Genomic DNA, 16,015 nt, shown 5'->3' with positions numbered 1-16,015 from the left:
TCTTGGCGCTGGAAAGATATTGCGAATTTTACTAAAAGGTGAGATCCGCATGCTTTGCGTCCAGCTTTAGGATGTTTTCTTCTCGGTCTTAGTTAATTTTTAAAATATACTTTAAATTCTGTTTATAATTCTGGATATTTTTTTTGTCCTATAAGGATTCCAAACATATGTAGGGCATCATGGAGATGATATGCAGAGAGTGATGTGGGATAATTGTGATTTTTAAAATATAATACAGTAAGTTAGGAATATTTCAGTATTTACTCAATTCATTTGGATTCCAATGTGGCAGCCACAAAAATAGATCTGTAATTTTAAAACATAAAGCAATGCATTTTCAGTATTGCCAAGAACTGAGTTAGATGCACATTATGGAAAAACTGTGGTTTTCATTCATTGTTGGGATACTGACATACTCCATCAAATTGCTTCCATGTTAGAAAAGAAAAAGTACAGTATCTCCACGAAATGCTCGACACAACTGAGTTGTTTGGCATTGTGAAGAGACTCTCACCTGCCTGTCTCCTCCAGCATTTGATTACAGAACCTTTAAAGGTCTGTTGCAATGTCTTCAATTAGTTTGCCAAAAAGCTCTCATCACCTGGGCTGGTCTAGATGCCACCTTTGATGTAGTGTCACCAATGGAGTGCTTAGGCACTTTTTTTTGGATAGTTAGACTGGATCAGTACTCAGTTTGAATATGCGGACAGGGTGACTTGGAGCAATATGTCCCACTATTTGTCCTCTGGATCCTTGCCTAGTTTGGGTTGTACAGCACTGTGAAAACAAATTGCCCCTTAGACTTTCTGATTTTTTTGCATATCTATCACTGAACCTCATCAAAATTCCATGGTGGTCCTGTGGTACGTAAAGGGAGTTTGAAGAAATAATACCAACTGTTAGTATTTGTTTTATTTATTTTATATAGAGAGCCAGTTTGGTGTGGTGGGTAAGGCACCAGGCTGGAAACCAGGAGACCATGAGTTCCCAGGAGTCAAGACTGACTTGAAGGCACCCAAACAAATAAATAAAATAACCAAAGTCATCCAACATGTAATGTGCATAGGTATCTGGTAAAAGCCTTACACTGTAATGCCAAAACAATATTGCATGTGTCATGATATCATCACACAAATGACATGAATTCTGTACCTGAACCATTTTGCAGCATGATACACATGATGTCATGTATGCCCATACAAAGGGGTGGGCTTCAGTTACAATTCTGCACTTGCTATCTTGCAGATTTTGACACATACATACATATTGCAGACATCCATGGAGTGGTGGCTTCTTCAAGGTAGGCAATTTAGGTAGATGCAGATTATCTTGACCCATTTCAAATGGATACATTGGCACTAAACAATAGAAGTATTCCCCCCCCCAACAAAAAACCCTAATCTCCCCCAAATGATCTCTCAGAGTCAAGTTTTAGCTCTGTTCAAAAACTCAGTTGGGGAAGATGGTTCTTATATATGGGGACAAGTTGTTCCACAGAAGGATGTCAGCATTGAAAAGGCCCTGCTATGGCCTTTCTGCTTTTATGTCCCGATTTTAACTGTTTTTGATTGTAAACTGCCTTTGGCAGTCAGCAATAAATAAATAATAAACAGTATATAAATCCATTGATAAGGTAATCTGTTTCAGCATATTTGACTATTAGTTATTCATTAATTTGTTGAATTCTGCTAGTGTAATTTTTAATGAATATAGGGCACGATGGAATCAGAGTTGTGGTGTTTTTAGTATGTGGAATAAAATCTTATTTAAATCAACGGGTCTGTGTAGTTCAGACCTGCACAACTTGGCAATAGGTAAGGGCCAAAATTAAATAGGCTAAACTTCTTCAGGCCGCAGATAGGTTTTTAGTGCCTCACTTTCCAAGTAAAGTTATAATAATGGGATAATAATTTTTTTATTTGCAAAATAGTTTAATCATTAATTGTACTATAATTATTATAGTATAATTAATGATTAAACTATTTTGCAAATAAAATAAACCATATTATAAAAAAGGAAAATTTCAATTATTACACTTATTACTTAAGAAAAAGAATATTACTTTGGTACGTTTGAATATATTTTTAAGGTTTTCTTACTGTTTACATTTCGTTAATGGGATGTATTACACTTCTTGTCAGCAATCAGTTTATCGTACTCTGGAATCATGTTTGAAATCGATGTTTTCAAAATATCTTCCAAATGTTCATCGGTTAGAGTTGATCGTTGCTTGTTTTTATTCACATTCATAATGGAGAAGGTTTATTCACATATGTAGGTACTCCTGAATATGCTGAAGACCTGTAAGGCACCATCTAGCAGATTTTTAAACTTTCCCTTATCCGAACTCTTGTAGAAGTCTTGAAGGCTGGTTTCTCTGTGTTTATTTCGATAAACTGTTGAGCACTGAAGTTCAATAACCTCTAGCTGTAAATGTGCAGGGAGTTCCTGTGGATCCACAGAGAAAGCATCTTCAATTAACTTAAATTGAATGTCATCTTCTTTGGACAGTGTCAGTCTTCTATCAAACTCCTGGATCAAAAGTTCAATGTCATTTGAATATTTTTCTCCTAACTCATCATGCTTACACAACGGAATATGTTTCATACACGTAGTAAAGTGGCACATTTCTACTTTTGTCAGTTGGCTTTTGAATAACCTCAGTTTTGTTTTGAAAGCCTTTACTGTTGCAAGAATGTGAAAAATAAATTGACTTTTCCCTTGAAGCTATAAATTTAGTTCATTTAGATGACCTGTAATGTCACATAAAAAATACAAGTCATTATTCCAAACTTCATTGTGCAGCTCTGGGAACTTTTTCGAGTCATTCTCTAAGAACTTAACGATTTCTTCCTTGAGAGCAACAAAATGTTGCAATACTCTTCCACGGCTCAACCAACAAACTTCTGTATGATAGAGTACATTGTTGCAGGTGGCACCAACCTCTTCAAGAAATGCTTGAAATGACCTATGCTTCAGTCCCTTTGAACAAATATAGTTTACAGTCGAAACTACCACTGACATTACATGGTCGAAATTTAAAACTTTGCTGCATAACACTTGCCGATGTACAATGCAATGATACTTGGTTATTTTTTTGCCAGCAAACTCTTCAACAAGAGTTACTGCACCAAGATTTTTTCTGCACATAGATGGAGAGCCATCAGTGCAAATGGCCACTATATTTTCAAATGTTATGCCTAACTTTTCAGTTACACACTTGTTCACTTGATTTGTGATTTCTTTTCCAGAAGTTTGACCTCGCATGGAGTACAATCCAGCCAGTTCTTCAGTTACTTCAAAGTTGTCATCAACACCTCGAACGAAAATTAGAAGTTGAGCAGTATCCTTCAAATCAGTGCTCTCATCCATCGCTAAAGAATAATAGCTGAATTTGTTTGCCTTCTGTTTTAACTGATCGTTAAAGTTATTGGCTATATCAGCTACTCTTCGCTGCATGATCATACTGGACAAGCTTATATTCTCAAAAACATTTTTTTTATCGGGACATAATCCAGAAACTGCAATTAACAAACACTTCTTTATGAAGTCACTTTCAGTAAAAGACTTCCCAGCAGCAGCAATTTCTTTACAAATCTGAAAACTAACCTTAGTAGCCGCCTCATTTTCTGAGTGTACTTTCTTGAAAATCTGTTGTTCCCCACTGAGAATTTTCAACAATTTGGACGCTTTAATTTGTTTTTCATTGGTGTCCAATTTGGCTAAGTCAGGACGTTTTGATTCGAAATGGCGACGCAGATTGTATTCCTTAGGAACAGCCATTAGGCCTCGGCAAACAAGGCACAATATTTTGTCTCTAGTTTATATAAACAAGTATCTATTTGTCCACTCCAGATTAAACACTGTATGTTCTGATTCGATCTTCCGCTTCTTTTGATCATCCATTTTACAAAGGGCTTGTAAAATTTATAATTATCAAAATGGCCTTTCTCCCAGAGCTGCTTCGGTGAGTAATTTTGCCACCCGCATTGCCGTCATAACATGTCAGCGCTCACAGGCTGAGCGCTGATTGGTTATTTCCTGGAAATCACCCCTGCGACAGTTCATCGTGGAAACTTTATTAAAAAAAAAAAAAACATACTGCATTTTCGGACCTTGCACTCATGAGCGATGCAGGCCGCATGAAATCCTTTGGTGGGCCACAAGCAGCCCACGCGGGCCGTATGTTGTGCAGGCCTGGTGTAGTTCAAAACCAAAATAGTCTAAAAAGAATTGAAGAGAATGGTAAAGGAAACAATAATGGTCAGATGTCCCTTTTGTGTTTTACTTAGCTTTTTCTGAGGAAGTCTGCATCATACATGAGTCAGAGGAAGATGGCTAATTCACTTTGTTCCAAGAATATTGTTTTAATATGTTTGTATTATTGGTTGCTACCAATGATTCACAGATTCCACTTACTGAAGCATAGGAAGAATACTTACTGGGAATCGTTTGTATCTGTTAGCATACCTTAAATAGCAATACTGTACATGATGAAATAGTAGAGAATCTGATTTGTCTTTTAGGACATTTACTCTCTATTTGCATTTGGGCTTTTTCTGGACTCTTCTAAATTCTCTCTTACATTGTTTTTCACAATGTTTTATCATCATCCATTATATCTGATAGCTGTTTTAAAACTTTGAAAAGAGAGTACTTAAAATAATCTGTCTATAAAATGTTCAGATATATTTTAATGTAGTCAGTGTAACTGTTCATGAATAAAAGCATGAACATTTAGAATCAGTATTACTATCACTTGCCTGTACCCCAAAGAAAATAAGCTACCACTGCAATGTGTTTTGAACCTCATGCACAACTATGATTTAATAAATCACAGTGGCTACATTGTGGTTTATTCAATAAACCATAGTTAAATCATACTATCTTCAGATTACATTCTACTCCAATTAGCACTGTTAATTTATTTACAATATTTGTATTCTGCCCCTATTGTGTGACAATGGGAAAACAAAAGGATAATATTCAATTCCAGTAAAAACATAATCATTGGTTGCTTCAAGCCATGGGTCAAAGGCTCATTGAAATAAATCAGTCTTCATGGTTCTTCAGAACAAAAGGAGACTTGGGACAAAATTTACTTCCAGAGGGAACATATTCCAAAGTGTGGGGGCAACTACAAAGAAGGCCTGACACCTAGTCCATACCACCTGTACTTCATGAGGGGGTGAGTCTCTCAAAAGGTCCTCTCTAGATGGTTGGAGCAGATGGGCAGAATCATACTTGGCAAGACAGTTCTGGATGTATCCTGGTGTCACACCAGGATGTGTGTATTGTACCTGTGTGTGTACTGTCAATTCCCTCTATCATGTGATTCCTACTCTATTACTGTGGATCGTTTATGTATTTTCTATTTTTTTCCTTTACTTATTCACAACATTTTACATCATTATAAAAAAAATCAATGCAGCAGACAAAAACAATTATATAATAAACATTTAAAAAGTAAAAGGAATGAAACACAAATTAGAGCAGTGGATAATTGCAGGAATAAGTGAGTTTTCTACCCAGAGCAGCTGAAATCAATTAGCCATAATTTCAAATTATGCTTTTTGCCTTATTGCTAGCCAGAAATGAAGGCTGTTCCACATCACATGATACGTATAATCTTAAACCATGACCTATGATTAAAGAGTTATGTGGGCTCTTAATAATAAGGCCCTTCACACAGCTCAATTAACCTACCAAAATAGTGTAGCCTGTGATGCTAACCTGTTCTATGGCTTTACACTTAATATCAGACAATATAACCCTGCAACAATATAACCCATCTTCTCCAACATCTCTTTTTCCAAATTTTCTTTTGGGAAAAAAAGGCTCTGTTTACTAGCATTAGTATTATTAATTTTGAAAGTTTATCAAATGAATGTAAAGTTGGAAGGAAATCAACTCTTAAAGATAACTCCAAGTAATAGACCATCTGCGCCTAATGACAGAATTCTTCTTGAGCTGGATTTGTATGTGTTAGGATTTCCTCTGCCTAACAATGAATGAATGATGGCTAGTTAAATTGCCCAGGTGTTATCTGAGGTTGATAAAATGAGCTAATGGGAAGCAATGAGCTGAAAGAAATAAGTGTGTGGAAAGAGAATGTTGCAAGTAGTACTGGCGAGATTGTTTTATAACAATGTTTAGTTTTTAGGTGGAAGAATAGGGTGGGATTCAAAGTCCTAAAAGGTAATTAATATTTGATAGTGGTACTTTTTTTTAAGTTGTAAGGTAACAAATATTAAAATAATCAGTGGTTTTATTAAGCATTTACAAATTGGCAAAAAAAATTCTGTAGACTATAATATGTTACTTTTATAATACTAAGGCAGTCCCAGTTGTTGACCAATACTTATATAGGCAGTACTTGGGAGATGCTGCTTGATTATTGTTGAATGTGTTGCTGGATTTAGGTTTTAGTGAGGCTTCCCAACCTGATAATCAGCAAAGGCTAGGGCAGCTTTCTACCAGCTAATGCTCTCCAGATATGGTAGACTGCAATTCTTATAATCTCCAACTAGCATAACTCTTGGTGATGGTAGGGATGGGAATTTTGGTCCATTATGTCTGTTTGGCTTTGTTTTTCTAACATTTCTTAGTTTTATCTAGGAAAGGTTCTTACGTTTTTGTTGAAAACCAGCTAAATGTTTAGCTCTTGTTACTTTTACAGTGCACTAGACTCTGTCTTATATATTTGTTTCTGCTGGATGACAGTAGTAAAATGGTTTAATTAAGATTATTTATGAAATAGTAGGATGGCTGGCCTATTCTGAACTTACAGAATGCTAGCCAAATGTAACTCACTATGTTGTGAGAATTCAACCAATGTTGTTAAGGTTTATGGTTTAGTGTATTGTAGAAATTCTCACAATTGTGTTAACTCCATAAACTCTGTATGTTATCTAAGCAAATTGTGGAAATATGGTCAGTAGTTGTGTCCAAAGAATATATTGAACCACAAACTAGCCAACTGTATTTTAGCCTCAAATATGCAAACGTACCCTGTGTAGCTAGTTTGTGGATCTGTAAACTCTGGGAACCTAGAAAACTGGATTGATTAAACCATGGTCCAACTGAATATGGATAAGTATACTATAAGAACCAGACTCGAAGGCACCAACAAAAAAAAACCCCCAAAACCACACTATGTGAATATAGATGTGGGATTTGTTTAATGCAATAAGTTAAACTATGGTTGATTAGGATATGGCTTGGTTTATGGTATGTTAACTGAATAAACCCTGATTTAGTTAATAATAAATGTAATACAAACATCCAGTGTTAATTCCCCCAAGCTCCTTTGTCCTTAAGATTTATGCTGGGCAGCAAATCTTTTACATGGACTTACTGATTTGTTTTATTGCACCCTGCTTTGCCATCACTTTTGAAGAAAAAATGACAATAACTGATACATAAGCTGTAAATAAATAGCCCTGCTGAATCATCCATAGGCTCATCTAGTCCAGCTTTTGGTATCATATAGTGGCCAACTGGATACACTTGGAAGCTCAGAAGCCTGGACAAGACAGCAATAGCCTCTTTTCACCATTGCTACCCAGGATTCAGGAGACAGTAAACCATCAATATTAGTAGTCATGATCTTCCATGAAGCTGTCCTGAGAAAATTTACACCTCCTGATCCCATCTGCCCCCCATTTTTCTTGATTTTTAAAATTTGTGTCTTTTTTACTTCACAGTCTAGTCTACATCCTTGGATACCAAAGATCTATCACTTGTTCTCTGACAAACTCTTCTAGTTAACCTTGTTTATGGAATTTATTCAGCTGTGTAACTGCATCTTTGGCTTACCTGCAAATGTAAAGGTGCTGTTTTATATGTTTGTACCAGTTCAGGAATGTCTATGAAACCTTTTTCTTCTTCTCTAAAGTAGATGAAGGTAGATTGGGGGGGGGGGTTCTAGGGCAGAGGATATAGCATTGAAAGGCACCTTTTAGGCAAGTGAGTCTAATCTCCTGCTCTCTGTAAGAATTCAAACTAAAGCTTTGCCAACAGATGGCTGTCTAAAGTCTTCTTGAGTCCATCCAATGAAGGCAAGTTCACCACCTCTCTGGGTAATTGGTCCCACTGTCCAACTGCTCTTAATCAGTGGTGGTTTTGGAGTTTTTTTTACATTAAATTAGAAACTTTCCTCTAACAATTCCTTATTCTATGCCCTGCACTCTTGAATGGTAGAAAAACAACCCTTGGTCTTTTGCTCTGCAACATAATTTCAGATATTGGAGTACAGTACTATCATTTTCCTCCCTCAGTCTCTCAAGCTAACCATTTCCAGTACATTTAGTCTTTCTTTGTTTCTAGTCCTCTGACCATCCTGTTGTTCTCTGCACTGCTACTAGTTTTTTTGAAACATTCCTAAAAAGTGTTGCTCAAAACTGGACATATTCAAACTGAGTCTGATCAATGGATTAGTGGAATTATTCTTTCCTGTATTTTCAAAACTATATTTCTATTGAGGCAGTCTTTGTCTTTTTGTAGCTCCAACACACTGCTGACTCCTTTGTTTATAAGTTACTATTCCAAGATCTTTTCCACAAGTACTGTCAGGGGGAGAGAGATCCTTTATCATATATCACCAATTTCTGTTTCAAAGTGTAAATGTTTGCATTTGGCCCTGCTAAATCACATTCCATTATTTTCACACCATTTCTATAACTTGGCAAGATAATTTTGAATTTTATTTCCATCTTTTAGAACATTAGCTATCCCACCCAATTTTGTGCTATCTGTAAATTTGATGAACATTTCCTCCACTTTGTCATCTATGTCATGAGGGATATCCACAGGATATGGTAAAAGAAGACAAGATGGAAGGTGGAGCTTCAATCACATCATCGTAGCTGCTATCTTGACATTTTTTAATCGTATCCTGTGGACCCTCCTGTAAATTATGAATAAAAATGTTGAAGAATCCTTTTAGTTGGATTATGCTTGGCATCTCTTTTAGTCTCTATTGAGTGGCTACATGGATATATTAATGTTGTTTTCTTGGCGACTGTACTGTATAAAAGTGGCTTGTCATTGCCTTCTTCAGGATGATTTTTTTTTAAGCCCAACTTGTGTGTATAGCCCTAGGATTTTCTGATGGTCTCATATCCAAGTATTAATCAGGTGTGATCCTTTTTGTCTTTTTTGAGATTAGCCAAATCCAGCTAGGTGTTGCTATATTTTAGAAGTGTAGAACTATTTGATTTTGGTCTGGAACCCAGAGAAAGTGAAACTGTTATTATAGTTACTGCAATTTATGTATGATTTTTAATTTGCCCAATAGCAAACATCCTTTAAACAGACAATGTTAGCAACTTTAAGATGTCTGGACTTCAACTCCCAGAATTCTGTAGCCAGCATGCTGGCTGGGGAATTCTGGGAGTTGAAGTCCAGACACCTTAGGGTTGCTAAGGTTGAGAAACACTGAACTAGATAGTTGTAGAAAGTTTTTATATGGTCTAGCCTTCTGAATTTGGGGATAAGAGAAAAGTAACTGTCTACTTCTCTATTTATTCCCTGTTTCTGCTGAAGCATGGCACAAATATACTCTGGCGGTATGTTTTCTCGGCCTTGTCCCCATGCCATTTTCTTCTTCTCCTCTCCAGCCCATGTGTGAATCATCCTTATTTGTACCAGTCTATATTTATTTCAGATGGCTGCTGATAGCATCCTCATCCAGCAGCAGTATGGGAATGCTATGGGGACAAGATATTTCATGCCACTATACTTTTTAGCTGACGTAAAGATGGGGGGAGAACAGTTCAATTCAGCAGTAAAGAAAGGCCCATGTGTTGATTATCTAGTTCTGTGACATAATTCCAGTTGAGTAATTGTAGAAGAGAAAGAAGGAAAAATGTAAAATCCCCATGCTTCCTCATTCATGCCTTTGGATGTTACTTTTCTCCTGGAAACCATACTTCTTGGAACATGGCCTGGAATGGGAAGAATTAAATATAGTTGCTTCAATAGCACCTTCTGCTTATTGAGGTACAACTCTACTGTACAAATAGTCCAAGGTACTACTTTAAAAGGGCAGGGAGGAGCAGAAGACAAACTGAAGTCCTTGAGATAATCTCTGCCAGAATGTTCTCCTGCTTTCAAGAGCGGCAACTGGTTGCTATCCATTCTTTTGTCCTGTTCTCCTGACAACAAAACCTGAAACCTGAGCTTGGAGAGAGAGAGAGAATACTATTCAGGCTTAAAGAGAGTAGTAATTGCATTTGCTTATCTGTTCTTGGGCTTTGCTTGGGCAATACTTACTCAGTGGTTGCTGGTGTGCCAATACTATTGTTGACAATGTTGGTTTAACTTTCTAATGCAGGATTTATGGGGCATTTGATTCTATTTCTACTCCTTTTTAGGAGCTAAACTGATGTGTATCTCTAATCAGGTATCCCACTCTGGACTGTGAACCCTCATATTCAAGAGACAGTGTATGTGGGAAACATAGCTGGGTATAAAATGCAAAGGAAGGATTGGTGTGAGGATTAAAACGTTAAAGCAGCCTGTGAAACAGATAACTGATAACCAAACTCTGCGGGACTTTTCACATGCCATATGGAAGTGGGGATATTGATCAGCCAAAGGTAGGTGGCAACCTTCTTAGACTTTTCACTTTAGAGGTAGGAGATGGAGTTCTGATATTGAATTAGCAATGGAAGTCAGTGTTTTTCGCTTTGATATGAAAACATTTTGCAGACAGTGAAATGAAAAGAGAGAAATGTAAAAAGTTGTATTTTTCCTTATGTTTTAGGTAGCCAACTTCGCTGATAGTTGATAATATTTTAGCTTTAGGTGGCCATCCTTATTTCTGTTAGGAGAGAGTTACCATCACTTTTTACTTCACATGTAATTGCTGAGGATATGCTTGAGAGTTGACTTCAGTATGTTACTGAAGTGAAGTCAGCATGAGCTTTCAGTGGTTGAGTACTGTGATTGCTTTAGCATATGTGTAGATAATTATTTGTCATTTCCTGGTATATTAAAATATGCAGTAGAGTGTCTGAAGATAAAAACATAATTTTTATTGCAAAGTACTAACAATATTGCCTAGTTGATTTTTAATGCAACCAATAGCTGGGGGTTGGGGGGGAGCTGAGGCACAGTGGGATGATGGGACAATATTGGGGGCTTTAATTCTACCCCCACTGTCGGAATCAGGCTCCCTTCTGCCTGTTTCACATAAGATGAAGAGACCTTTCATTGGTACCAGCAAAAGCCTTGCTTTCCTTGGAAATAACCAATGGGGTCATTGCTGACCTCCCCTCTCTTTAATCTCTCTGGATGCTTCTACTACCTTGTCTGTTTTCTTATCAGAATGCTAGACTGCCGCCCCTCTGAGTTTTATTTTCTAAGAATACCTCCAGGAGATACGCAGTGTTCAGAAGCATTCTTGGAAATAAAAATGGTGCTTCTGGCTGGCCCTTTGCTCTTCAGCCTGTTAACTTTCCACTTTATTAAAATCTGGAAAAAAGGCAAGCAAGGCATGTAGCTGGGAAAGCATAATATGGGAAGTCCCATGGCACGGGAGTGAAGTATTAAGCCACCATGTGGGTTGCTTCTGCGTAGCTTCCCATTTGATGTGAACCCAGCTATTGTGTGTTATAAACCACAGGTCTTTGTGCAAACCGATCCAAATATAATTTATTTGGGAAGCCAAGGTTAAACAACCTGTGGCTTAATATGCAATAGGAACACTCCCCTATACATACACATATGTGCACACACCAAACTGATTTTAAAATGTAGCCTCAGACTTGTGCTTTCTGACATAAACCTCAGTACTGCTTTGCATTGTTTTGCAACATTCCCTGTATCCTGGGAAAGCAGGTGAGTACAAAACTTCCTCATTTTTGCTTATTAGAACACCATAGTAGGCACACACAACTTGTCCCAACAGGTCTCAAAGCTATTGGAGTACTGTAATAAATTGTTCAGAGCACTTATTATTGTGAAAGCATTATTTGTAAGGGAAAAAAACCCTTTAGGCCTGTTATAAACCTGGTATGCCCTGTATTCTTCTACAGAACAAACTTTCTTGATTTGAGTTTTTTAATATTTTTTATTTTATACATAGACTTATCCCCGCCCATCTCCCCACAATGGGGGACTCTGGGCGGTTTACATCAAGTTAAAACAATAAATACATAATTAAAATTTATAAAAAGATGAACACATCTACACAGATGGAAAGAAGAGAAAAAAAAAAATAAATCCAAGAGGCTGATGGAAGCCACACTAGGCCTTTAGGGGGCTAGCCAACCCCATTTCTGACAACCCCCCTCCCCGCCCCAGGCCAGATGGCAGAGCCAGGTCTTCAAATCCCTCCAAAAGGCCGGAAGTGAGGGGGGCTGTCTCATCTCTGGGGGCAAGATGTTCCAAAGGGCGGGGGCTACAGCAGAGAAGGCCCGCCTTCTGGACCCCGCTAGTCGGAGTTCTTTTGCTGAGGGGGTCCGGAGCATGCCCTCTCTGTGAGATCAGGTGGGACGGGTTGAAATCGTGGGGGCGAGACGGTCCCTCAGGTAGCCTGGCCCCATGCCATGTAGGGCTTTAAAGATGATAACCAACACTTGAATTGGACCCAGAAGCAAACTGGTACCCAATGCAGCTCACAGAGCAAAGGTGTCATATGGGTCCTTCTTCGGACCCCAAAAATAGCTTGCGGGGCTGCATTCTGGACCAGCTGAAGCTGAAGGGTAGCCCCATGTAGAGCGCATTGCAGTAGTCTATCTGGGAGATAACAAGGGCATGAGTGACCATTCGAAGGGCATCCCGATCCAGGAAGGGGTGTAACTGGTGCACAACCCAAAGCTGTGCAAAAGCCCTCCTTGTTAGTTGTTAGATTCTACAAATGCTTGCCAATAAAACCAAGTGGATAGCTAAATAAGGAACTTAAGTAGTGATATTCCCAAATACTACTAATTAGGTAGGCATATTCCATGCAATTCAAGTTCAGGATCCAACTGGAAATCTTAACAGATGAGTGGGTACATATGCTTGGAAGCTACTTAATTAATAGAATCATTTTACTAAATGTTAAAATTAATGTTATACTACATTTATTTAACTGATGGTTGAAACTTGATGTATTTTGGATTTTCTATGAGATATTGTGAATTATATTGGATATAGTCCACTACAAAAGCCCAGCCTTCTCCAAACTGATGCCTTCCAGACTTGTACTTCAGCCTCTGTGATCCACAGTCAGCTGCAGTTTACAGGAATTGAAATCGAACCTATCTGGTAGGCACTAGGTAGCAAAATGTTCTAAATGGACTAAGCAAACTGTGGGCAATTTTGCCTTTTAACATGTATATGAGGACAGCCACCAAACTTTATTCTGCTCATACTGTTTCCAACCTATCTGTGCAACCATACAGACATTTAAAAAAACTAAAAGTAAAGGTTTTCAGCACACTCCAAGCTGGTACTGCGTGCAACAATTCTATGCATGAACATACAATCCTGTGGATACAGCAGTCTAATAAGATGGGACTTCTAGAAGAGTTACGTTCTCTCTCTTCAGACTTCACCTTTCCATGAAGATGTGGGCACAACTGCTTTGTCTTTGTAGCTACTGTAATGAAACTTAAGCTTGCATGACATAAAAATGTACATTGTTCCTTCCCTCCCTTGTCTTTCTCTCTTCTACTGAATTTTAAATTACAAAGCACCATAGATATCAATGGTAGTATATCAATTATACATGTATGACTCAAAGCTCTCTGCACTTTTCATGCATTTTTCCATGTATACCTCCCTTTGTAGAAACATTTTCAGTCTGTTAAAAAAAAATCCAGAATGTTGCGCCTGAATAAATTTCATTTTACAAAATGGGTGTGCAAATTTTCACCAAATCCTTTAGAGTTGCTCAATAGATGTGAACATATTTACATTTGCTGGAGTTCAGCATCTCTTTCTTTGTCTTCACAGCGTGGAAAGAAAAAACCCTAGATGAGACGCTCCATGAAAAAGTGACACTTTGTTAAGAAGAAGCTGCATGCACCATCTATCAGTATGGCTCTGTACTATCCTGGCACAATTCAAAATTTTCCTTATACATTCCTGCCCTTGGTTCAGATGCACAACGTTTACAAGCCTCTTGCTATCATGGACTATAACAATGGTTACAATGACAGTTCATCCAACCAAGTCGAGTACCATCACATCTATGGTTCAAGTCCTTTTTTTTACCCTTATCCTTTCTGGCAGTTTCCCCAGGTGACCTCTTTTCCTCTATACCATCCTTATAGTAACTATTTTCATATGGCATTCCAGAGATCAGGCTGGGATCTGTGGCCTGAAGGGTTTGTCCTAAGAGGGGAGCTTCATTGGGGTAGGCTTGAACGTGTTGTGGGGCCTAGGAGGGACTTGCCAGACTTTGTGAAAGATGATCTCAGAAGAGTCTATGGCACCTATCCAAAGACGGATGTTTCCATAACCTATCAGAATGGTGAATTTATTGTAAAAGGAAACCCCAGAGTAGGAGAACAAGAATACAGGATAGAGAGGACAGTCATGAGAAAAGAAGCCACCCCAACTGCTAGTGAAGCTGAGGATAGCAGTGAAGACCGGAACAGGAAGAGGAAAAAGAAATCAAAGAGATGATGTAGCTGGATTAAACCATACTGAATGAACAAGCACCCATCTCTGTAGCTCCAAGAGCCAATTATGTCTACACTGAAAACTGGGCTATAAGCACAACACTGGTGGTAGTGGAAAATATTCCATTAATATTTGTACAGCCTTCAGTGGCTTTCTTAGCAGTCAGTAGTCTCGGGCTGGAGAGGGGGCTTGTGTATTCACTAACATTTTATGCATAATTGATCTTGTGTCCTTGCTTATTCTGCCAGTGTCTGAATAACTCTTGCATTGGAAAGGCCATGCAAAAATCAAAATTGCTGCCACCCTTACTTTAAATTCTCCCCAAATTCTTTCAAGAGATCTTTTCCAGCCAATAAATATGTGGGGTAGGAAGCAAGGGAGGCACTGACTACTTAACTAAATAACCATAAGGTGCTCACTATGGATCTACTTAGAAACTAAACCTGGAGTGACAATACAAAGTAATAGTGTATTTCATATCCATCTGTTTTTACACCTGCAATTTCAGATACACACAAAGCTAATACCGGTCAGGATTAACTGTCATTTTAGATTAGCAGAGGTTCACCTTGCTTAATCTCTTAAAATAGCCTTTGCGATATCTTCTGTGTCATTGATTATTTCTCAGTCTCTACAATGTTTTATTCACAAAGTTGTGATTGACTATCAGACTGAAACCTAATTTGTACACAAGCTATTTGGGCAATTTTAAATAAAGACAAGCATGTTCTGGTGCGTGATTGTTCTTGCTGAAGTCGAAGCTTCTTGAGTATGGTGGTAAGACTATATTTTTGTAGAAGAAACTTTCATCAGGTTATTGAGTACGTAGAGATTATAACTCATTCTAATACAAGTGTATGTCTGCTAATGCTAAACTTTACACAAGATAATGTAATGCAGGGATGGAGAAGGCAGGGACATAATTGTAAGTTCTGCCTTCTGATTTTGAGGCAAAACTCAAATCATTTTCTCTTTAATATTGCTGTTTTTGATCATAGAATTGGAAATTTTAGATTATCATGTCCAAAATTAAACTGACAGATGGCTGGCTAGCTTCTGCTTGAACTTATTTAGTAATTGGTTCCATTATCAAACTGTTCTTCCTGTTAGGCAGTGTTTCCTCTGACTTCAAACATTAAGCACAGTGGGATAGAGAGGTATCATATAACTGGCCATGGTGCTGAATGGAGAGAGAGATACCTAGTTTTTAGTATAAATACCCATATCTATAAAGTTTCACAGGCCCACAGATCCTGTTAAAACTGGATTGTATGTTAGACTGAGCAGAATTGAATCATCTGTTGACTGAGCCCATTTAAATGTTAAGGGTGCTGTGTACTTGGGAACTTAAGACCGAATGCATAGAAGTAGACGGCATATCTGAGACATCACTACA

General features: G+C 37.9%; 1 protein-coding gene across 1 annotated transcript; it reads left to right on the top strand.

The window, feature by feature from the left end:
- Positions 1-13,980: 13,980 nt before the first annotated feature.
- On the top strand, positions 13,981-15,336 carry CUNH10orf95 (chromosome unknown C10orf95 homolog). Its single transcript, XM_088132302.1, is given in 1 exon segment — positions 13,981-15,336. A coding segment is annotated over 1 exon segment (642 nt). The 3' UTR covers positions 14,623-15,336.
- The last annotated feature ends 679 nt before the right edge of the window (positions 15,337-16,015 follow it).

This window comes from Python bivittatus, unplaced genomic scaffold, assembly GCF_059951505.1.
Source record: "Python bivittatus isolate LINGU-HERP-01145 unplaced genomic scaffold, Pbiv_v1 ctg000980_np1212, whole genome shotgun sequence".
Taxonomy (NCBI): domain Eukaryota; kingdom Metazoa; phylum Chordata; class Lepidosauria; order Squamata; family Pythonidae; genus Python; species Python bivittatus.
Note: the sequence above shows the minus strand (reverse complement) of the source record. Positions and strands in the feature narration are given on the sequence as shown.